The 24,725-nt window shown below is 46.4% G+C and overlaps 1 protein-coding gene across 3 annotated transcripts in view; it reads right to left on the reverse strand.

The window, feature by feature from the left end:
* ZCCHC4 (zinc finger CCHC-type containing 4) overlaps window positions 1-24,725 on the reverse strand; it is a 939,775-nt gene that overhangs the window by 399,320 nt on the left and 515,730 nt on the right. For all 3 annotated transcript variants that reach the window (XM_069631857.1, XM_069631859.1, XM_069631858.1), the window contains one exon: window positions 20,824-20,921. In XM_069631857.1, coding sequence (XP_069487958.1) covers window positions 20,824-20,921 — 98 coding nt within the window. The remainder of the gene's footprint in view (window positions 1-20,823; window positions 20,922-24,725) is intronic.

Below are 24,725 nucleotides of genomic sequence, written 5' to 3' on the forward strand. Positions count from 1 at the left end.
CTGCATCGCGATAGAAAGGAGGGTCTACAGAGCCAGGGGCTGCCCTGAAAAAGCAGATAAGGTATGGCAGCGCTGGGAAGACACGATGTGAACTACTGAACTTTCCATACCAGGATATCATGAACCAAGGGTTGTGGATGCTGCAGCGGGAATCCTGTTACTGAGCCAAACCCCATTGCGTCGTGTATCGAAATCCAAATGAAAGCATGTAGTATGTGTTCCATATGAATGTTTTTTCCATCCAATGTTACTTTTATTTCTATTATCGTTATTTTTGTCATTGTCTAAATGCTGGCCACGGGGAGCCTGGCGGTTGTATGTTATAAAATCAATAAAATGTGTTATTAAAAAAAAAACATTGACAAAGGTCTATACGAGCCACAACTATGCCCAGGCTTGTTGGGTTTGGGAAGCGGTATTATGATCGCCTCTCTGAGTGACTCCGGCAGCCATCCTACCTCAAACGCTTCATTTAACATTTCTATAATTGGGAGGCGCACTTCCTCCTTATATACTTTGTAAAATTCACTTGGGAACCCATCTGACCCTGGGGTCTTACTGGTAGGCAGCTGCCTCACCACTTCCTCCAAGGTAATCTGTGCATCCAGCTCCTCTCTTTCCTCTGCACTTATCCTGGGCAGTCCTATGTCCTCCAGTGTTTCTGTGATCTCCCCAAGACTACTACCCCCCTCATCCCCATGTAGTAACTTATAATATTCTGCAAACTCCTGATTAACACCTTCCTGGGTGTCAGCTACACTACCATCTTCCCTCGCAATTGTTCTAATCATGGGTCTGGGAGTTTCGCTCTTGCATAGCCACGCTAGAAGTCTTCCTGTTTTATCCCCCCCACCTCGTGCTGTCTCTCTATGTATTTTTTATACTTGAGGTTACATAATCTTTCCCATTGCTCCGCACATTTCTCCTGCAGTTTCAGTATCAATTCCATGTCTGCACCTCCCTCCTTCAATGCCTTTTCCAGTTCCCTTTCGGTTCCGTGTATATCAGCCAGTATCCCACCTTGTAGGCCTTTAGATTTTGCTATGGCTACCCCTCTCATCACTACCTTGAAGGCTTCCCATAATGTACTAGCCGAGTCAACACTACCCGTATTTGTCTCAAAGTAATTTATAATCTCCTCTCTTATGTCTTCCTTGAAGACGGGATCCTTAAGTGCTTCTGCCCGAAGGTGCCATGTCGGTATCCTTGCCCTCGGGGGGTAATATTGCCACCCAATGACCAGGGGTAAGTGGTCCGAGAGGACCCTTGCTTTATATTCTACTTGAGTACACTCCATCACCACGTCCGACGTAGCAAAGACATAGTCCAGCCTCGTATGCAATTGCTGCGGGGCAGAATAGTGCGAGTATTGCTTATCATGGGGATGTCTTGTCCTCCACACATCCGCTAGACCAAAGTCGTCCAGCAGAGTCTGCAATGCTTTAGCCGCCGGGGCAGGTCTATCAATCTTCCCATCCGATCTGTCTACCTTGGGGTCTAATACGCAGTTAAAATCCCCCCCCCAAATCACCACCCCACCCATGCATATACTGAGGTTATGGCACAGAGTTCTGAAATATGCTGCCGTGTTTTCGTTGGGAGCGTATGTATTCACAATGCTTACCTCTTTATTCTCCACTAATCCCCTCAGTATAACCGTCCTCCCATCCCTTTCCGCCACTTCCTGCAACTGCTGAAACGGGACGTGTGGCGCCACCCAGATGAGTACTCCTCTAGCATAGGCAGAGTATGTGGAGCCCACCGCAACCCCTTTCCATTTCTTCACCACCATCTCCATCTTTTCCCGTGTCAGGTGTGTCTCCTACAACAGTGCAATATCTATCTTTTGTCTGCGCAAGTACAACATAACCTTATTCCTTTTTAGGTAACTATTAAGTCCCCTGACATTCCAAGTAATTATTTTAAGGTCCCCCATGACCCATTAGAATCCCCCTCCCCCTCACACCGGTGCAGTCCAGATCCCACTTCTATCTTAATCTATATAGGCTTGTTTCCCAATTCAAACTCCCCCTAACTACAAACACCCCAAACTCCCTCTGCCCCCTCCCACCCTCCTCCCTTTCCTTCCCCAACTTCACCCTTCCCAACTGTTGCCCAGCTCCATCCCTGGATCTCAGGCACCCCCGCATCTAGCCCTTTCTGGTTAAACCCGTACTCGCGGCTCAGCAGGGTGAGGCCGCCCTATTGGCCGCTTTTTTACTAGATCTCGGGGGTAGGCAAGCGCGGTCCTGCCGCTCCTATTTGCTTAGAGTTGCTACACCCAATGCTTCCATTTTCATTCGCGTTTTAACACACTATATTCCAGTCCCATAGAGTCATAAAGTTCAAGGGCTACGCCATGTCTATCAAGTAATTCAAGGCGCTATACCCGGATTCCCCACTTTCCCCACCCTCGCAGGGTACATGACATAGTGTCTTCACTTATCGTGCTCCTGGGGATCTTGCTCCTCATTCTGCGCCGGGCAGCCGTGTAAATCCATCCATGACGCCACATCCTCTGCGTTGTCAAAGAACAGCGCTCTGCCTTTGTGCAGAACTTTCAACTTTGCTGGGTATAGCAACATGTACCTGATGTCCGCCGCACGCAGTCTTCTCTTAACCGCAACATAACTATATTGTTGCCTTTGCACTAACATAGTATAGTCGGGGTATGCCGTAGCGCTGGAGGAGGCTCTTTCTATCGTTCCACCCTTACGGAAATACTCCAGGATCTTTTCCCTGTCTTTGTAATTCAGGATTTTCGCAATGATCGGCCGCGGCGGAGCTCCAGGCCGTGGTTTCCTCATGAGGGCCCGATGTGCCTGCTCCACCGTGAATCCCTGCGAGAGGTTGTCCGCTCCCACTTCTTACAGGATCATATTCTCCACGTAATCTGTGGGGCCCTGGCCTTCTTCTCCTTCTGGCAGGGCGGCCACTCGGATGTTGTTCCGTCTCGCCCGTCCTTCTGTTTCCTCCACCCTGTTTTCGAGGTTGGCAACCTGCTGTTTGAGCACATGGACCTCCTTCGCATTATTCGTGCTTACATCCGTGTTGGTCTTCACTGCGCTTTCCAAGCTGCTAGTTCTTTCTGCTAGCGCTCTAACGCCCTGCCGGAGCAAAGTAACTTCAATACCCACGGCATCTATTTTATTTTCTAGGGCCGTCCGCAGCTCCGCCATCGCCGCGCCCCATTTAGTACTCAAGTCCGTTATGGCCGCTAGGACTTGCTGGTTTTCTCCTCCAGGGGGGTCATTCCCCGATGCCTCCCCCGTCTTTTGTACTGGGGACGAAGGGGTTCACTGCGCTTTTGCAAAGGCGTCCATAGTGGGTTGCTTACTTCTGGACTTCAGTCCTTTCACCGACATCTTGCAATCTCGCTACGTCTTCTATCAGCTTCCCTGTGCCGCTGTGGCTTCACCAATATCAATCAGTCTTCGGGTGATCCCCGTGGGCCGACTGCAAGGCAGCGCACAAGGTCAATCTCAGAGTGGGCTGTGTCCTCCCACGTTCCTCCTTTAAGCAATGTTTTTGGTAGCTCCCTCAGTACCTGCAATATTAGTCTGATGTCCGATATAGCTTTGTCGTTAGTTTGGCAGTACTGATTCTATGTCCCTCCTTTTCTCCAGTGAGTCCCCCCAGGTTCAGATTGGTACCCTTGGAGTGCCCGTATGGCACATGTGCGATGTGCTTTGTCTTTGAGTGGGTTATGTCCTCCCACGTGTCGAGTAGACTTTATTGATTATTCTACAGTTGCGCTGTGCCAGTCTCATCCATACCCATCACAGCGCGGCTTCCCAGGCACTGATCTGCTTTACAGTGTTCCATAAATTTGGTCGCTTACTTTAAATTACTTTGTGCCAGTCTCACCCATTCTTCCCTCAGCACAGCTCGCCAGTCATTAGTTATTCACCAGGACTGTGGACTGTGTAACGGTGTTCCTGAGACTTGTTGTTGGTTTTGAAACTACGCTGTGCCAGGCTCACATATTCAGCTCCAAGTGCAGCATGCCAGGCATTAAATTACAACAAGACAGTGGTCTGCGTATCAGTGTTCCTCAGGCAGCTGCATCCATGCACTTAGTGAATGCACAGTGATAGTTCAAGGCTGCACCGCCTTCTAGCCGCTCCTGCACCTAACCAGTGCTTGGCTCAAGAGCTCATTAGCCCCAGCTGATTCACTCCCACATCGGACTTGTATGGCTGTGGGCACCCTGTGGGAATGCCCGTGCTTTATATATTTGCTGGCGTTATGATGGCCCACAGCACGGGTACAATGCTGAGCTGGCCGTGCTGATCCACCGCTACAATGATCAGCTTCCTGATGCTTACTGCAGGGCCGTGAGCCTGCTGCCAATAGTTCTCCCTGCCCGGGTGCCTGCCCATATGTTGAGGCGCCGGACGCGCACACGCAGGACCTTCGATCCGGCCCGTGCCTGGCGACCGCCTGCAAGCGGGTCCTCCGCCTCTCCTTCACTTGTCGTGTGCAGCCCCGCGCTGCAACTGTATCGTCTCCCGCAGGCAGCGGGAGCCGCTCGCTCGTCTGGTGTGGCTGGGGGCTGCCTTGCCTCCAAACTCTGTTTCCCCCAGCCTTACACGCGGCTATTGTCCATACTCTCTGTCTGCTCATCTCCCTGCCCCTCACACACCGTGTCTTCCGTACACCCACTGCACACTGTTTAGGGGGCAGGGATCAGCAGGTCTTCTCAGGGACAAGGTCTCGCTGTTCGCACCACGCTCGAATCCGTATGGCCGTTCCTCCTTTGTTCACCACCATCTTGGATACATTGTATCAGTGCAGCCGGGTGCTTCAAAGTCTTTTATCCTTCTAATGGCTGCACAGTGGGCTTCAGTTTCCATAGTCCTGGTAGGGCATACATTCCCACGCACGCGTTTCTATTTTTGGAGCAATTTGATGGATTTGAATGCGTTTCCATAAGGATCAGAGTCGGATCATCAGAGCAGCTCTCGCAAGCACGTCCTTGTCCATGGCTGGTTAGCCACCCAGCCGAGATAATCTTGCTGTGCCAGGACGGGCATCGGGAACTCATTTCGTTCGATCTCATCAAGGCACCTCAATTCCATGGTTAGTCGCTCACAACCCTTTGATTGACTGGCGGGCCAGGGAATTAAACTTCCCCAGTGACTGCTCTCCAGCCTGTTATTATCAAGAACAGAAACCAGCTTTCAGTATTTCTACAACTCCCGGAACAACAACATCAACCCTGGGTGTAACTAATACCTTGCCAGAGGAATACCGCGATTTCCAGGATGTATTCCAGAAGGACCAAGCAAACACCCTGCCGACGCACAGGCCCTATGACTGTCAAATCGACCTTGTTCCTGGTGCTCAAGTCCCTTGTGGTAGAATCTATGCTCTTACGGAACCTGAAAATCTTCATCTGAAGTCTTATTTAGACCAATACCTTGCAAACGGATTCATCCGTCCATCGAAATCCCCTGCAGCCAGTCCTTTGTTCTTCGTGCCGAAAAAAGAGGGGGACTTAAGGACCTGTATTGACTACCGCGCATTGAACCAGATCACTGTAAAGAACCGTTACCCCTTGCCACTTATCCCGGAAATGCTGGACCAGGTCAAAGATGCTCAGATTTACACCAAATTGGATCTTCGAGGAGCGTACCACTTGGTCCAGGTCAGAAGCAGAGACGAATGGAAAACTGCTTTCCGTACCAAATATGGTTTATTCGAATATCAAGTCATGCCATTTGGGTTATGCAACACTCCAGCAGCATTCCAATATTTCATGAATGACGTCTTGAGAGAGTTAATTGATGTCTGCGCCCTAGTGTACATAGATGATATCCTAGTGTACTCAACCTTAAAACAGGATCATATCAAGCATGTCCGTTCAGTCTTCGCCAAGTTCCGTGAACATCGTTTATATGCAAAGCTTGAAAAGTGTTTTTTTCACGTAACCGAAGTAGAGTTTCTAGGCTTTATCCTTACTCCCGGAGGCATCAGGATGGACCTGCACAAAGTTGACGCTGTTCTGAAGTGGCCATCACCAACGTCAGTAAAAGGAGTACAGAGTATGTTGGGCTTTGCGAACTTCTATAGCCGGTTCATACCAGACTTCTCCCAAGTTGTACACCCGATCACTGTATTGCTACGAAGAAATAACAAAAAATGTGCCTGGACGAAGAAGCAGAAAAAGCTTTTCAGGAACTCAAGAAAAGGTTCACCTCAGCACCAATCCTGCGACATCCACGTCCAGATCTTCCTTATATCGTGGAAACGGACGCTTCCAGTATAGCAATGGGAGCTGTCCTCTCACAAAGAGATCCTGAAACCGGCCAGCTACATCCAGTAGCCTTCTGGTCGAAGAAGTTCTCACCTCCAGAAATAAATTACGCCATCACGGACAAAGAACTCTTGGCAATCAAATCCACCTTTAAAGCCTGGCGACACTACCTTCTTGGGGCCAGACACACCATTACAGTTATCACGGACCACCAAAAACAGCTAAAGCCCAGTCTTCACGCCAGTTGCGATGGGCTCTTTTCTTCGCCGAATATGATTATGTCATTACATTTCGGCCAGGGGTCAAGAATGGAAAAGCTGACGCACTCTCTCGTACTGGCACTGATGACATAGTTTATACGGTCCCAGACCCAGTCCCCATCATACCCGAAGACAAACTCTTAGGCCTCACTACGGCCTTAACCCAAATGGATCTGAGAAAAGAAATTCAACAAACCATGAATCCGGATACCCTTCTTGCATGGCAAGCGCCGGGGGAACAATATTCCATCGAAGATCACTTACCCTTTTTTAAGGGTCGTCTGTACATACCCACCAAGGACTTACAACAACAAGTCATTTCAGGTTATCACGATTCTCTGATCGAAGGGCACCCTGGAATTACCAAGACCTTAGGCAAGGTGAAACAGAACTTCTGGTGGCCTACCTGGCATAGAGATGTCATCCAATACATTCAGTCTTGTGGAGTTTGCGCACAAAATAAGTCGCAAAAACAAAAACCATCTGGCCTTCTGAAACCTTTGGACATACCTCCTGCACCATAGCACACTCTTTCCCTCGACTTCATCACTGACCTACCTTCCAGTCAAGGGTTTAACACCATTCTTGTAGTCGTAGACCTATTCTCAAAGATGGCACACTTTATTCCGCTCAAAGGCCTCCCTGACGCATCCACTCTAGCCAAGGTATTTCTGGACGGTATTGTTAAACTACATCGCTTCCCATCAGTCCTGATCTTCGATCGAGGTAGCCAGTTCGTCTCCAACATTTGGAGAAAGTGTTGTGCAATGGCGCAAATTGACGTCCGGCTATCCACTAGCCATCACCCCCAAACGGACGGTCAGACCGAGAGGACCAACCAGACCATTGAGCAATACCTAAGATGCATGTTGCACCATGAACTAAGAGACTGGAAGGACTTACTATGGATGGCCGAGTACGCATATAACAACTCCTTGCATTCCAGTACCGGACAAACACCCTTTTACACCCTATATGGTAGACACCCACGTACCTCAGAACTGGATCTCCCAACCAGCTTGGAAATGCCAGCAGTAAAAACCCTTCACACCATCACTCAGGCTTTCAAAAAGGCCAAAGAACATCTAATTTGCGCCAAAGACAAGCAAAAACAATTTGCTGACCAACACAGGAAAAAGGCCCCAGACTATCAAGTAGGGGACAAGGTTTGGCTGGCCGCCAGGTTTATACCCATCAAAGGAACCCGGACCTTTCAACCTTTCAACCCAGGTACTTAGGGCCCTACACCATCAAGGCGATTATTAATCCAGCGGCCGTCAAATTAGATTTACCATCAAATCTACACATCCACCCGGTATTTCATGTGTCCCTTTTAAAACCAATGCAGCCTGGTACACCGAAACCCATACTTGTTGACGGAGAACCAGAATTCGAAGTTAAAGGCATACTGGATTCTAAGTACTCAAGGGGGAAGCTATACTATCTAATTGATTGGAAAGGATTTGGACCCCGAGATAGATCCTGGGATCCCTGTGAAAACGTTCATGCGCCACGTCTGATCAAAAACTATCATCGAAACTTCCCAACTAAACCTGCGCTGGACAGAAGGAACACCTTGAGAGGGGCCTTGGGGGGACGGGGGGGTGTGCTGTCACGACCCACATCCAGAAGACACCCTGGCAAGCCCATGGGCCAGGAAGGGTCTTGACTCGGGTCTCCACTAAGCCCAGGCATTCTTGGCCTAGGCCTTCTCGGGGCCAGTCCTGGTGCCTTTGGCGCCAGGCTCATACTTGATAAAAGACTTGTGTTGGGAACTACTTTATTTCAGTGCCAGTCAACATGGAGGCATCCACATAGCTTGGCTCCTTGGAACCAAGCTATGCGGTATAGTATTTTTGGGTGTGGTACCATAGGAACTATTTAACCGGGACTACTTTCTTGAAACTATTTAAACCACACCCGAATGGGATAACACGCTTCGCGTTACTTTGCAATTCTGCAACGTGACGCTCACCGTGTTCAGCTGCACCCGCGAACCTCGGAAGATCTGTTAAGAAGGAAAAGGACATCGTTAGCAGCAGCAGTTTACCTGTAATTTCATAGTTAGCTGTCTACAGCTCTTGCGATCAGCATCCTGGAAACAGCGCTCCTCCCGGACCGTCCAATCTGCAAAAAAGGAAGAAACAAGGCATTAGACATTTTACAATTTAACAAACGGTGCCGAAAAACTTACCTCGCAAGCCGCTCCTCGACCAGCATCGCCTCAGGAATTCCATGCACCGGTGAGCACCGCGACCTGTGGGGAAGAAAAGACAACAGGTTAGCAAAAGGCAAGGCATCATAGCGCTGCGCATAGCGCCAACTCACCACATCAAGGCGCTCTAAATACGCCATTACTAACCGGCGAGACCCAATTCAGTCTATGCCACATATTGGACTTCCGCGCACCTAAGGAAGAGAAAAAGACATTAGTTAGACCAAAAAAGGCATGCAAGGACAACAATATACCACAGCAATAAGACTTACCTGAAAGACTCAAAGCGTGCCAGCATCAGTGAAGTAACTTGATCACAATCGCCCACCAAGCACAACGCGCCCCTGCCAAGAAGGCAAGATGGAGAGCACCCCTGCATTAAAAACAAGGTGAGGAGAGGTCCAGAGAGGCTGCGGGTATACGGGGCGGTGGGGGGCTGTTTAGCCCAGTTGCCCAGTCTTGAACATTGCCCACCTGTATTCCAGGCAGAACCCTCCTGCTGGTCAACCCGGAAACCGCAGAGAAGGATACCTGAGTCCCAACTGCTGGGTGGCGTCCCCGTGGAACCAGGTGAGCGTAACAGTGCTTCTGTGTTGTTGCCGTAGATTGGATGGTAATCCGTGAAGTCTGTTTCGTCGTTGAGGAGGTCTGTTAGATTGTTGATTCAGTTGACAAATTCTTCTGCTTCGTTGTCTTCTATGTTTTGATGGGGTTGCTGGAGGAGCTCTTGTGTTTTTGTGATTAGATTGATGATTGAGTTGACAAATTCTTCTGCTTCGTTGTCTTCTATGTTTTGATGGGGTTGCTGGCGAAGCTCTTGTGTTTTTGTGATGTACAGAGTGAGGGCCTCTGTTTCGTACCTTTCTCTTCTTGGATCCTCTTCTGTTTTTTTGCAGGGTTCCAGTTGGTTCTCAGCGTGTCTGGACCTGTCGGGGGCGTTGGAGTGTCGAGGTGCTGCGGTTGAGGCGAGGTACGGAGTAAGATATAGGGATTTTTCTCTTCTAATGATGTTGTTCTGTTGGCTGTAGTGTTTGTTGGGGTTTTGTATTTGTGATGGTTTCTACTGGAGGATGAGGGTGCGGATCTGTTCGGTTTGTTCCTTGTTCCGATTCTCTTTGGTGGCGTTCAACTCTGTCAGTGCATTTTGTGGTCCTTGGTCATAGGGTGGTTAGGGTACTGAAACTACAGGGGCGGTAGCCCGCCAGTAGGACATTGTGTGGTTGGTTGGTTTTGACTCTTATCTTCTTGCGATGTGATAGCTGGAAGCCCTACATGGGTGGTTGTCCAATTAGTGGGTTAGGTTCTGATGTTCCTGTTTCTATGGATTGACAGTCTAAGCGGGGCGCTGGCGGGATACTACGCCTTGGAAGAAGGCTGCGTAATTGGATATGGGAAGTGAGTGACAGGTTCCTAGTTAACTTGGGCAGTGATCTGGCTATAGTTACTTGCTTTCATTGGTTGCTGGGTTTTCCTGGGTGGAGGGCGGGCCTAGGATTCGCAGTTAGCAGGCAATGGGAAAGCACACCTAGATTTGAGATTCCTAGATAGTTAAATGTGGCTGCCTCACCTCTGTGAGTGTATGGTGAAAGGGTGCACACTTAAATGTATGGGTGGCTGCCTGTGCCTGTATGGTGAAAGGGTACACACTTAAATGTATGGATGGCTGGGTGTGCGTTTGTGTATATGGTGAATGGGTGTGTGCTTGTGTTCAGGGGCAAAACAAAACCTAAATTTCGGGGGGGCTAACCCTACAAATGTTGGGACATGCTCTAACTTCACAGGCGGTAGGGGAGGGGCAAACATATTTGTGTGGGGAAATCTAACTTCTTTACGCATTTTAATAAGACTATTCTAGTGCAGCTTCAATGGTACAAGCAGTCTCTCCTTTAAGTCTGAAAGCACCCACTTATGGACTGGTGTGAGAATGAGCGCTGTGAGAATGAGCGGTCTCCTGTTCCCTCTACACCGTTCTAATCACTCCCCTGGCATGCAAGTACTAAACCCACATCACGATTTCAATTGCCTAAAAAATTATGCATTTGAATGCAGGTAATAACAATGAAATGCTTTACATTAGTAATTGCTGGGCCTTTGTTAACAGCGAAACCCAGGTGCTGTTTAATATCTGTGTCCTGTTTTGACCGGCAACTGCTCTATAGGTCAGCCAGGTCGAGTCAACATAACCCAACATTTCAGGGGGTGGGAGGGTGGAGTGCTGAAGCCCAGTCAGCTCAATAGTGTTGCACCACTACTTGTGTTTAATGCCTTGATCACTTATTGGTAATCTTCATTACTATTATTCCTAGCCCTATTTTTCCTCATCCAGTACTTGTGTATGAGGCAGTCTGCAGTCTGCGTCATACACAATTACTGGGATGAGGTAGAGGTACATGGAGTTAATACCTGACTTAGCTACCTGTAATCTTCATTACTCCTAGTCCCACTCTTCCTCATCTCAGTACTTACCTATGAGGCAAGGAGCCTCATACGTAAGCACTGGGACAAGGAAGAGGAGCGTGGGGGTAATTCTGGGCCAAGGTGCTGATTATGGAGGTTGGAGTAGAGGGTGGGAGGGAGAGGGGATGTGTGGGGTGCTGGAATGTGCGATAAATCATAATGGTTGTCCACGTTCAGGCTAAGCAGGCATGGTATGTGGTATTAGTGGCTAGAGAAGCATTTTGGTGTAACTAATCTAGTCATTTCTTAGTTTGGCTTGACTTTTTTTTTAACTGAGCATTTCTGATAAAGCAGTCCTGCTAAGTGTAATTTAACTGGCTAGACTGGCATTTGGGTGCTGCCAGTCTAGCCGTTTCTTACTGCGGCATTGTATCTTTTTTTGGGCATCTGTGATAAAATAACCATGAGAAGTGTTATTGCTTCGACTGGCATTTTTGTGCAACCAGTCTTGGTATGTTTAAATGTGGCCTGGCATGCTTTACTGTAATATGTTATTACGGGTCTACACTGTGCAGCCAGTTAAACATGTGTTCATTGTGGCAAGGAATTTTTAATAGCAAAGCAGTAATGTTCCTGTGCACTGTTGGTGACTTACATGTATTGGACTTTTGGATTGGTGTTACCCTACAAAACAATTGCAAACTATCTGGCTTTTTAGCCAATTTTTCTCTGAAAGTGTGCTGTATATTGCATTAAAACACATCTTTCTCCTAGAGCAGTGTGCTGTATACACGTGCAGCAGCACGTTCCTGCGTATTGCACAAGCGTTGTAATCTAGGCCGGCCCAGAGTGTGGCGCGACCCGTGATTTGGTGCTGAGTTGGGGGAGGGATGAGGAGGGGCCAGGGTCCCTCAGCATGGCTCACAGGGGGGGCCCCAAATTTGGTATTACGCCACTGCTGGAGCGCACTTACACATCTTGCGGCGGAAATTATAGCAACCAGGAAAATCACCTTAAGGGGAAGCAATTTAATAAAACAGGAATGAAGGAGCTCAAATGGAGGGCCCATAAAAAATGTTAAAACTACATTCTAAATTCAAATCCCACACAACGGAACCACAAACTGGCCAGGAGGAAACTGGTTACACAAACCCAGCAAGAACTGCATAACAGTGGGGAGTGTGAAAAAGATTCCTGTTCCAGGGATGTCTTGAGTACTGAAATACTGAAAAGGTAACCCTTTACACTGCCAATCTGCAGGCCTGCCTGGGCCAAAGATAGCAGAAAATCCAATACAGGGGATAGTGGACAGGATAAAGGATCCAGGTCCATCTCCCGGCACCAAATTGAAAATGTATACCACCTGCAGGCATAAATAGATTTCATAGTAGGCCCAGCTGAAAGAAGCACATTGAGGACGTTGTCCGACAAGTCCCACTCCTTGTTTTTCAGCCTCTCAGTAGCCAAACATGAACGTTCAGACTGCTGAGGTTCAGGTGGTGGACCCACCACTCCGAATTCGGAGAACAAGTCTACTCTCCTCGGGAAACGCCAGGGAGGGCAGATGGACATGTCCAGTAACTCTGGATGACATGTTCTCCGGGCGAAGTCTGGGGCAATCAGGATCATCGTGGTTCCGAACAGGCGCAATCTCCTGAGAACCAGCGGAATGACAGGGATCGGTGGGAGCGGATATAGGAGGTCGAAAGTCTACTCAAGTGCGTCCCCCAGAGCTCCCTGACGAGGATATTCTCTGGAACAAAACAACTCACACTCCTCTAGAACTTTCTGATAGAGCTCCCACTTGTGGGAGACCGAAGTCTGTCTGCTCAAGGCATCCACTGTGACATTCTCTTGTCCAGCCAGATGAGCCACCGTCAGAGACACTGTTCTCCAAAGCCCAGAACCACAGTCGCATTGCTTCTCTGCACAGAGGCAATGACCCCACAACCCCTCGTTTGAGGTAGGTCATGGTCACAGTGTTGTCCATCAGGATCAGCACAGACTTGCGTTTCAGAGTGGAGGAAAGCGACCAGGGCCAGCCTGATGGCCCTAGGCTCCAGCAAGTTGATGTGCTCCCGAGACTCCACGGTAGACCACAGTTCGCTCATAATGTCTGACAGGTGAGTACCCTAACCATTCTGAGATGCGTCTGTGACAACTGTCACCTGGAACCAAGGTTGGTGAAACAACGCGCCTTTCAGCAAGTTGTGCTGTATAGCCCACCACTCTAGACCCTGAGCCAGATTTGTTTTAAAACTTTATTGCATTTTCATCAAACACAAATACAACAACTCTGAAGCATCTGGAGTAAATCAGCATAATGTAAATAATTATAAATCTAAATCTAAATAAATAAATAAATAAATAATCTCTCTTACATGAATCGCAGTAGATAGTATCATGGTCAGCTATATCATATACATGATTTTCTATCAACATGCACCATCAGGGGTCGAGTCCAGGTTCGACAACAGGTATTGAACGAAGGGCCCCAAAACATCAGGAGGCCAGACATGTAGGGGGCACAATGCGTTTTAACACCATCTCGTGGTCGTAGCAGTAGGCTATATCTTCCAGCCATTTTGAAGGCTCGGTGGGGTACCTTTCCACCATGCCATGGCCACCCTCCTAGGAGTCAGCACTAGAAAGAGCCCGGCCAGTCTACGCACAAGTTTGGGCAAGGCTCTAGTACGTCCCAGCAGACCAAGCAGCGACTCCATTCCCACCTGCTCACCTATAATGAGGGTGATTTTTGGAAGGACATCCTCCCAAAATTTGACAATTAGTGGGCACTTCCATGGCAGATGTAGGAAATCAATGAGACTGGCCTTACACCGTACACATTCGTCCGGAGTTTTAGGGTAGTATGTATGCAGTATGGCCGGAGTGGGATGCATTTGATGTACAAATATGAAGTGTATCAGTCTGAATCTAGTGTTGAGTAAGACCTTCTTAGTTTTAAGCTGTGTGTATTCCCCAGTCTTCGTCACCAATCTCTTCCCCCAGACCATTCCCTGAGCTCTGCCTGGGAGCCTCCCCTTCCCATGGAATGTCTGATATCAAGCTACTATCCAGTTGGGAGTCCAGGCGACCCTCACCCTGTGCCGGAATGATCCCATTCAACGAAGAACATTGAGGCGGTTGTTCTGGGAAGGTGGAGAATTTTGCTTTAAACTCGTTACATGCCAAGAAATACATGAAAACATCAAGGGAGTTGAAAGAGTCCCCCCTGTCCCTGAGCTGGTCTACAGACATACATTTCCAATCAGGGTAATAGCATGCCCACACTGACCTTAGTGGCCCATTGAAGGTAGGCTCACTTATTTGTGATCTCCATTCCAGCCACGTTTCTGGACGGTATCAGTGGCGTGTACAGAGTCTGCACATTCTGTTTATCGACAATCTTAAACCAGATGGCACATGTGTGCATAATGATATTCCCCATCCTGGTTGTAAGCCGGGAGCTGAAAGGGCCCTTACAACCTGTACATGTGGCCTGTTAAAGTGTGTGGTTTACCAGAAGGACAGAAATTGAGCCTGCGCCGCCAAACGGTAGCGCTCAAAGTCCAGCAAGGCCAGCCCGCCTTTGGCATAGGGTTGGGTAGCGGCGACCAGGTGATCTTGAGACACCCGATCCGAAACCTGCAAGGGGTCCGTCATGTGGCCCTGAAACAGTGACGATTGGCAACAGAGAAGCCACTAAATCGATGTCATGCACAGCCTCACCTCTGGCACCACTAGGATGCAGGCGGCCATGAGGCCAAGAAGGCGCAGGTAGGACGTGGCCGGGACTTGTCCCTGTGATTGAAGGACATTGCAAAAACAAAGAGGTGATGGCTGGAAGGTTTAGAATGAATCTTAACCTCTGGCATTGCTGTGGGCAACCCTCCAGACCATCGTTCTTCACCTGCCAAGCCATTACAAAAGGGGAAAGACCACATATAAATCGAGCTTGGTCCTACCCCAAAAGGGGCAGTCCGGCCCCAACTGCTAGGTCACCTCCCTTCTGCAGAAGACCACAAGCATCCCCAAACATGTTTCGGCCTTGTTGGGACTCATCAGTGAGGAGTGGCTTGGGTCTTTAGGCCCAGCAGGCACGAGACCCACGTCTGGGTATACCCATCCCACACGGGGTGACAAAGCAAAAACAAAGAGGTGATGGCTGGAAGGACACCCCGAGTGGGACGGGTATGCCCAGATGTGGGTCCCGAGTCTGCCCGGCCTAGAGACCATTGGTCTCTTCCTGCATCTCCGACTCTGCCCGTGCCTTCGCAGAACAGCTGCTTCATTCGCTTTTCACCCTGGAGTCAGCGGACGTCTCTCCAGCGTTCTGTACAGCCTGCGGTCACACGCCGGTTTCCTCTCTCGCTCTGGACGATTGAACGCAACCTCCTCGAGCAACCTGAGACCCAGGAGCTTCTGTGCATCTCCACAACTTTTTCTGCTCATCTGAGGCACCCCTCCTTCTGTTACGGTAACCTTTTCTGTGTGTCATATTTGCAGGCCTCTGCCTGGAGTGTACCATTCCCTCCTGCACTGCCATGCTCCTGAGCGCAAACACCACCTTTAAATGTCTTGTGCAATGTAGGCTTTGGAAAACAACTAGCCTGCGCATTGTACTTTGGGCACTGGTCACGTTGCACAAACTCTCTCATACTCTTCCTCATCTCAGTACCTGAGTAATTATGGGAGTTGGAGTCCATAGATGTTATTGGTTTTCTACTTTTCAAATAGTTTTTCTCAGGATATTTACAATAAGGCATATTAGAAACAGAAGGTTGTATGTGTGAGCTATGGGTGTTTGGTTTAAAGGTGGCAGCCTGACTTGTAGACTAAAGACAAGGTTCCTTTATTTCCTCTAAAACGGTAACTGTTAAATGACAATATGCCATCAATGTGTTGGGTGTCAGAGGGTCCTCCTTAGGGAAAAGGGGGGGGGGGAACACTCCGCTTCACCCAGTGAAGCCATATTATCTCTCTGGAAGTCATCTCCTCCCACGTGATCCTCCCTTATAAAGCCACCCCCAGGGTCAGGATCAGGTAGCGGCTGCCTTCCCCTGGCCACATGGGAGGAGAGCCCCACTGGGGAATCTGTGATGACTCCAATGGATTCATCACGGCTAGTAAAGTTACATTTCTAATTAACTAGAAGCAACATAAGAAAAGTATGTGCACCAGCTTTTACCAACACAATGTATATTTATACTTTATATTTATGTTGGCTCACCCCCTTCTGATAGGTATGCCTGGCTTGTGCAACCACCCACGTAAATAGGAGCTGCCTAAGTAACAACTTTTCTACGTCAGGGTGTTGATTTTGGGGCTCATAAAATACCTCCAGACAAATGAACAATTGATAAAGGGTAAAGGGGCTCAAGTCTATGCAATTGCTATTCAGACTATGTTTTATTGTAACTTAACTTAAGCAGAGATTTTCTAAATATTTTTGTAATATAGGTTGTGGTATTGTATTGTTTAAAAAGAAATATAGGGATCCCAGTCAAATGGTTTATTTTTAAGGATGACCTCAGAGAAACGTGTGAGCCAATTTGCACAAAGAGGTGATTTAGAGTTGTATCCGTCCCTAATGCGATCCATTTTTCTGGATAAAGAGGCCATTTGTGGTAGGATCAGTCCCTGTGCTCATCACTTTCACTGGTTAAAAAGGTGATGTTGTGAAGTGTACTGTATGCCCAACATGCAACTGCCTTTATCTTTGAACAGAAACCTATTGCCTCTGCCCTTAATTGTTAATTTTACTGTAAAACATAAGATAAACTTCTCCACAGAAACACAAAAGTAAATTGAAAACAGACAATCGACTACAATTTAAAATATGTAGCACAACAGCGAGACTACATTAGCCTACTCTTCTTTGTCTGTCACCACCCTCAATTATTCTATTTTGTCCCGTAGAATCTGTGAGGAGTCAGGAATGAAACTCAGACACAAGAGGATCACAGTTTTGGTCAAAGACTTGTATTAATGGAAAGAAGGGGGTGGTGAAATGCCTCTCTATCCCTATCCTAAGAGATGTTTCCCTACCTAAAACCAAAACTAAGGGTCTGTCAAAGTCAGAATGTCCAAAGCAAAACTGTCCAGTGTCCAAAGAATTATTCTGGTCCTCACATTCTAACAACCTAAACTAAGTGAAAAGGGTAAAATCTTTGGCCTCAAGTGGTTCATAAATGTTCAAAAAGGAAAGTTTGTAACTCCAACATAAAAGTTCCAACACAGGATAAAGTTCGTTATTCCAGAGGGTGGTTCCCTTCACCTGGGTTTCTCTTCCCTTGATTGCTTATTGAACAATATCAGTTCCTTGGATCTCTCCTGATCAAATATACAAAACCACTTGACTTTCTCTCTCTTCGTCTTGTCAGGATGCCTGTTGTACTCTCCTGGTGTACTTCTTATTTCCTTGGATTCACTTTGGCTGGTCCTGACGTATCCTTCTTGTATAGTATTCATACAATTGTTCCACAAATCCTTATTTTGTTAGGATACCTAAAACTAATGAGCTCAGGAACTAAGGGTACACTAATAAAAACACCCACAGCCCATGGGGCTGCCAGATTTGAAAACTATCCCAGAAACAGTGGGGAACTGCCAATTCCTTTTCCACTGGCAACTTCTCTTCGGGTGGATGGGGTTTTTAAATCCAACTATGTTCCCTCCTTATATTCTCTAGGAGGTCTTGAGAGAAACAGTGGGCCTCATTACGAGTCCGGAGGTAAAACCGCCTGGTTACCGCCGGACTCGTATTACCATTCCACCTTCGTGACTCCCGGAATTACCAGGGCATTACAGCCCCGGTGTCCCGGGAGTCACGGAGGCGGAATGGTGTTAATCCCCATTCCCATTGAGTCCCATAGGACTCAATGGGAATGTGGAAGTGGAAACACCGGCACCATCTCGTGATGGTGCTGGTGTTTCCACGTCCGCCTGCAGGCGGGAGGTGTTCAACCCGCCAGGTCAGACCTGGCGGGAAGATCACCTCCCGCCTGCAGGACTCGGGATCGGGCGGTCCGGAATTAACAGTGGTGGCGGGTTTACCGCCACTGTTAATTCCGGACCGCCCGACCCGTAATGAGGCCCATTATCTCTGAATTCTGGAGGTGCTTGAAGGCTACTCTCAAAGAGTTGAATAGTTGTGACTCCCGTACGGATCTTGATGCATAGCTGGCATCTCAAGACATATTTGCCCAGAAACACCAGTCTCACATTATTGGAAAAAGTCATCAAACAGCCCATGCCCCATCAGTAAGACATCTGACCACTGATAAAGTAAACTGTTCTTCTCAAACCAACTTGTCTCCAAAACAAGTTGATAACTATTCACAAACCACAGGGGTTTGTCGAGTCGGTTTAGTCCTGAGCATATGTTACCCATGAAATTAGTACCACCATCTCCTTCCTCTTCAGGAAACAAGCAACCACAGAACCATAGTTCTGCCCCACCAGGGCACGCTGATGCACTCATTAAATTATGTTCGGATGGCCCCCATGAGCCCATGAATCCCAGACCAGCCAAATCTTGGACTTGTAGTTTCCTTGATTCGTCGCCTGAAATATTTGATCTGATTGTTTTTTTGGATTGTTTGTTTATACTTCGGTTCTTTTTCATTTTTGCCCTCCCGTTTTTGTGTATTCTTTGTTATTTATGTATTGTCTGTAAATTATGTTTTCTTTGTAGCGCTCTGAGGCCTGCGTAATACCTGGTATACTCTGCTGTCAGATTTTCAGTTCTTATATCCTTGATTTCACACAGCCTCGGGCCGGGCCTTCTATATCCTTCTCAGGATCACTGTTGCGGATACACTTCTTGTATACTATTCAGTTTGTCTTTGTCTGGTGTATCTTCCTACCAGGACTTTCCCATGGAAACACTCTTGCACTTGCCTGGTATACTCTCTTGCCAAGGCTTTCTTTAGCATACTTGCAATTGCCTGGTATACTATCCTGCCAGAGCTTTTCTTTACACTTTTGAAATCGCCTGGTATACTCTCCTACAAGGACTTTTCTTAGCACACTTGCAATTGCAGGTATATTATCCTGCCAGGGATTCCTTTGATGCACTCTCTTGCAATTGCCTGGTATACTCTCCTGCCAGGACTTTCTGGGATGCGCTCATGTGCAATTGACAAGTATACTCTCCTGCCAGGACTTTCTTGAATGTGTTCTACACACCTCTCCAAAAGTCAATAGTCTCTTTTCTCTGTTTTTCCTAACAGTTTATTTGCCTGGTATTCTTATCCTGCCAGGGCTTTTTTTATCAGTGTATGGTAAACACGTTTAACCTTGAACACTCTCCATTTCTCTTCTGTTCGCTCTTGGTACAAAATTCTCGTTCTCTCTCTTTTATGCACTTTATTAAGGTTTACTTGGTTCTAACATAACTGCCAGTACGCCCTGTCGTACCTGCTTCCCCTGGGTGGACTCACTGGCTCTGGCTGGCATATTCTCCTTCTCTCATAGTAAGCAAGCAGTGCTTGTTCGGCGTCTCCTCTTTGGTTGCCGTATTTGCTAACTGGCTTCTCAAAGTCCTGCAGTACCCTTTGGGCTCTTCTGCTTCGTATCTTCAGGCTCCATTAAGGTGAAGGCTACTTCCAATCGCCTGCGATCGCTAGTAAGCTCTCTGCTGGCTTCTGGTGTTCTCGCAGTCTCTGCTGGGCACTTCTGCTCCATGTCTTCAGGCTCATATAAGGCAAAACTGCCTCCAAACACCTGTGAACACTGGCAAGCTATAGGTTAGCTCCTGGCATTCCCGTAGAGTGTTCCTCCTTGCGGTCAGCTTCACTGCTTTCGGTTCTCGAGCCAGTCTGCTCCATGGCCTTCTTTGTTGCCTCATGTTCTCTAAACTTGTTCCGAGAGAGACAGCTTCCTTTCTCCAGCAGCTCTCTTATGTCAGTTGCTCACCTGGTTTCAATCTCCCAGGCACAGGTATTCACTCGCAACAACTAGAGCGTAACCTGTGTTCCAGGCTTTCCTTGATCTGCATGCCTCCATTCATCTTCCTCGTTGCAGTTTTATGGTGGTTACGGGAATGTAAGTCCATTCTTGAATTCTTATGAGTAAAGTCTATAAAGTCTGGATAATTGTCCCTTGCAGGTAAATCAGTTGTTAAGGACTTATAGGTAGAAGCGGAAAAGGTGTTTCCCTTAATCTTAGAGGGTGCGTTGGATTGTGATGACTTATATACAGGTCCCAGTAGAAGGTCTTCAGCATCTTCCCTATGAGGGGGGAGGTGTTAAAGTAAGCCATTGCGGCATCGGGCATGGATGGGATATCCTTAAGAGAGGAAGGGCAATATCACGCTTTGTCCGATGGTGCATTGCCACTTCCCCGCAGGTAGTCTACCCCATGTGATCCTCGCTCATATAGCCACCCCCCCCCCCAGGGTCAGGTAGCGGCTGCCGTCACCTGGCCACATGGGGAGACTGCACCGCCAGGTAAGAAGTGATGACACCATTAGATTCATCACATAACCCAAGATGCAGAAGCAAAGTATTATGATGCCAGTATTATGATGCCAATCACCTTTTACGTTTCGTATTGCATTGGTGGTAAATGGCAGAAAAGCATTGCTTTAGGCATGCTCTGGTGTTCTTAATGCATTAATATTAACAAAACACATGTTTGATGTTGCAAAATTAAAATAGCTTCTACGTTTAATAAAGCACAACATGTACCTGGTAATCCAGCATCGAGAAGTTGGGAAAGGCATTGAGAATGCGTGACTCAAAGAAGTATGGAAAGATCCAGAAAATGGGCAACTCGTTGAAGGCGCCTAATGAAACAAGACAAGAAAGAAAGCAGAATATAAATGCAGTCCCACACAAAGGTCTATGGGAAAGCTGAGCACAACTATGACTGACTCTAAATTGTTTTAACACTTACAAGATTTGCCAAAAGGTCATCCAATTCAGCTCTGAACGTTTTATTAAATTTATTACATTCACCAAATGGAGAATACTGACATGATTAACTTTACTGTGATGCAGCTAGGTATCTCATATTCATCAATTTTGCAGGTTTGTTAGAGTTTGTGGTGCTTTATTGCTTTGTGATATGCAACTTATGATAATGAAGCAGTTAAAACATGATGGGCAATTTAAAAAAAATGTTATCTTCGTTCTACCATTTTAACACTTGCATCAATACATACATTTTAATAATCACCAGAAAATACATTCATTGTACTTTTACGTCAATAGTTTTCAAAAGCTTTCACGTTTTGCAATGGCATGGATGAGAATGCCACTGTTCCTGTTTCTTTCCTTTGTATTCTGTGAGTTGTATTTTTTCTATCCCATTTAAAATTTAGGAAAATGCAAGTCCCATAATTCGAGGCAAAAACAGGACTGGATGACATTCTCGACACATGACCACAAGTAACTTGAGAGTTCTGAGTTGTTTAGAAGCAACTAAGAAATGTACTACTTTGTAGAACATTTTCTTGATCAGCCTCGATTCAAATTGAATAAAATTGGGGCTACATGTTTTGATGTCTGGGGACCCAAAGCCTGGAATGGTTTACCAATTGCTCTGCGGGACCTGTCTTGCCCTTTAAGATTAAAAAAAGATCTAAAAACCTTTCTATTTGATAAAATAGTAGGTTAAGCGTTCCCCTCATCTTTCTTTCTCATTATCTCTGTCTGTCTTATAGTGCTTGGAGGCTCCGGGTTAGTGGCGCGTTATAAAAATGTATATAAATAAATAGAAACATTATTGGCAGATAGATAAAAGCTAGGACCATTGGCTCACAGGCCTAAAAATAGAACTATAGCAAGGTCAAAGACAGAGAAGAATCTGATCTGAATCAAAAGAAAATAACTTTGTTAAAGAGTTAAGCATGCGTTAGGCATTCCAGAAGAAGGATTCCAACAGTATAGGGCCAAAGGATGAACGATCTAGTTGCAGACTTAGGAAACAGGGCACAATTTGGAAAATACTTTAGGGAAAAGATAAGCCAGTCTTCGCGGTCAGAAGGGGATACCTTAGCCAAGGTCAGCTATGAAAAGAATATATATTACCCAGGGATTTGTGAGAGTTCAAACCCAAAGGAGATAGTTTATGGCATGCTAGATGCAAGAGCTACGCTGGTCTTCTTTCTTTCATACATTAAGTCAGTTAGCTAAGGCACCAGCTTTCAGAGGAGCCAGCTTTCTGAAAGAAAATTAGTCGGTCTCAAGTACTACTATTTAATTTTCAGATAAAATACGGGTAATTAGTTTGCAGTGCCACCTGTTACACCACAGATGGAGCAAATGTTTAATAGCCTTAATTCCACTTAAGAGCAGCAACAGGTAAAGGATCTATTTAAATCATTTCTAGTCTATAAAATTCAGGTTAGCTTGACACCAAAAGCTACCGAGTCCCCATTCCTGTGGTTCCTGTGGAGTCCTATGGTCCTCCACGGGAATAGGGACTCACCGAATCCCTCGCCTGACTTCCCACTCAGCCAGGACTTGTAATGTCCTGGCGGCACCGGGAAGTCTGGAGGTGGCTCCGGTTTTACGGGTACGACAGCAACCCGCCCGTAGCACCGGCGGGTTACCGCCGTACTCGTAATGAAGCCCAATGTATCGTGTTTGTTTTCCTGGGTCCAATTGTGTGTGTGTTATAAGGGAGGTATAGCAATGTTGAATCCGTTCAGATTGTTTTTCTTCCTCATTGTATAGCTTTCCTGTGCTATCTCGTAGCCTGGAAATATTTCTTCAGGTTTTTAGTTTCGATAGTTTATAAGCCCGGATTCCATTTGCTGTATCCACCTTTTGCATAGTAAAATTGTTTTGGATTCAGGATAGCTCGAGAAGTCCTTTTGGTTATGTGGGCCTCAACTTTAGCTCTAGAGTTACTCAGATCTCTTACTGTCTTCAGGATCCCCATTTTTCATATTTGTTATCCCTAGTTTTGATCTCTTCCAACTGGTTTGTATGTAAGATCCAGGCCCTTGTATATGCTGCCACATAGTCTATAATTTACCCCAGGATTGCTGCTTTCATGGCGTCCCAGATCAGACCCATGGAGTCATCCCTAGAAATGTTTTCATTGAGGTAGTAGTGTACTGTAGTCCCAATTATCTGCTGTATGTCTAGGTTTTTCATGATTGTGTCATATAACATACAGGGAGGTTTGTTTTGTGCGGAAGAGCATATTACGATTGTAGTCATTATCACTAGAGCGTGGTTGGAAAGTACTCAGGCCTAATATGTATTAGGTAGTGGATGCTAGTATGATGTATGTTCCAAAACAAACAGTTTGCATGGGAGCAATGAGTGTAATCTCTCATGTCATCATTCAGTACTCAAAAGACAGATATCGGTGCACAACTTTTGAAAACTTCAAGTCAATTATTTACTATGGTTAAAGAGATTAGTACATAAATGGTAAATCATGTATCGGTGCTCCAGGCTAGGCTCTCGCTACTCCCAAGAGAGAGCTAAACATTCCTGCACATTAATTGCCACAGAAACCTCTACGGTAAAGGCCTGGTCACTCTATTCGAGATCAAAGTCTCTTCCTTATCACTTAGTTGTGATTACTGATGATTACATGAATAGATGTACAATAAAGAAAAATACACAATTTGTATGCTTTAGGTAAACTGTATTATGAAGTCATTCAGTTTTCCACAAAGGATATAGAGTAAAATGAATTACATCATTCATTAATACAACAAATAATAACATTACCCAAATTGATTCATACAAAAAATGATTTTCAAAAATAATAAGTCAAAGAGTGCAACCGATCAAATCGCTGAATTTTTTGTCTATTTAGAGATTCGTCACAATATGTTAATACAATCACAGATTTATGTACACTACGCGTTTCGGGGTGTCCATGACCCCTTCTTCAGGTGTAGATGTTGATTGTATATTCTTCACATTCTAAAAAAACATTATAAAGAGGCAAAAATCACTGTACTGTCTCATTTTCCATGTGAACACCCATGTCTTAGTTATGGCAAAAATAACTTATTTGACTAACCTTTGTGAGAACAAGGTCAGTCTTCAACTTCAACGCTCTAAAAAGGCACAAGATGTATTGCCGACATCCTTCTGTGCTGGTGTTAATCATATGTGGCTTGAAAGGCAACCATGACTTTCGTTTCCCAAGAAGGCTGTAAGAGTGCTAGGCCAAATCTGAAATATACAGGAGCAACACCTGCCATCAGTCTAATGTCTAAAGAAACTGTCAATAGACCGTTCAGAATAGTGCAGTCTGATAAGTTCCCAAATTCAGCGTTTAGATACGAAAGTGCTTAACTCTTTGTCAGTTTCACGGAAGCGATGCGTGAACGGGAAGTTAGCTGATGATACAGCCTCCCTTCCCGTATGTGGTACCCGGTAGTGAGTAGATTCCATTTGTATAGTCAAAACTGCATTTAACGCGATGGACCTTATTTAACAAGCGTTTTTAGCCAAGGTAAGGTGCTAAATAAAACTAAACAAAAATGCAGAATGTCCTAATAGGGGATGGCCTCAATACTGTCCAAGAACGTCAACTAGTCACGAATGTGGCGGTCACCTGATCACTCCGAACCGCTATCATTGGTTAAACTCAAAAGCTGCATTATAGCTAGACT

Source organism: Ambystoma mexicanum, chromosome 6q (assembly GCF_040938575.1).
Source record: "Ambystoma mexicanum isolate Mex_15411 chromosome 6q, UKY_AmexF1_1, whole genome shotgun sequence".
NCBI classification, from domain to species: domain Eukaryota; kingdom Metazoa; phylum Chordata; class Amphibia; order Caudata; family Ambystomatidae; genus Ambystoma; species Ambystoma mexicanum.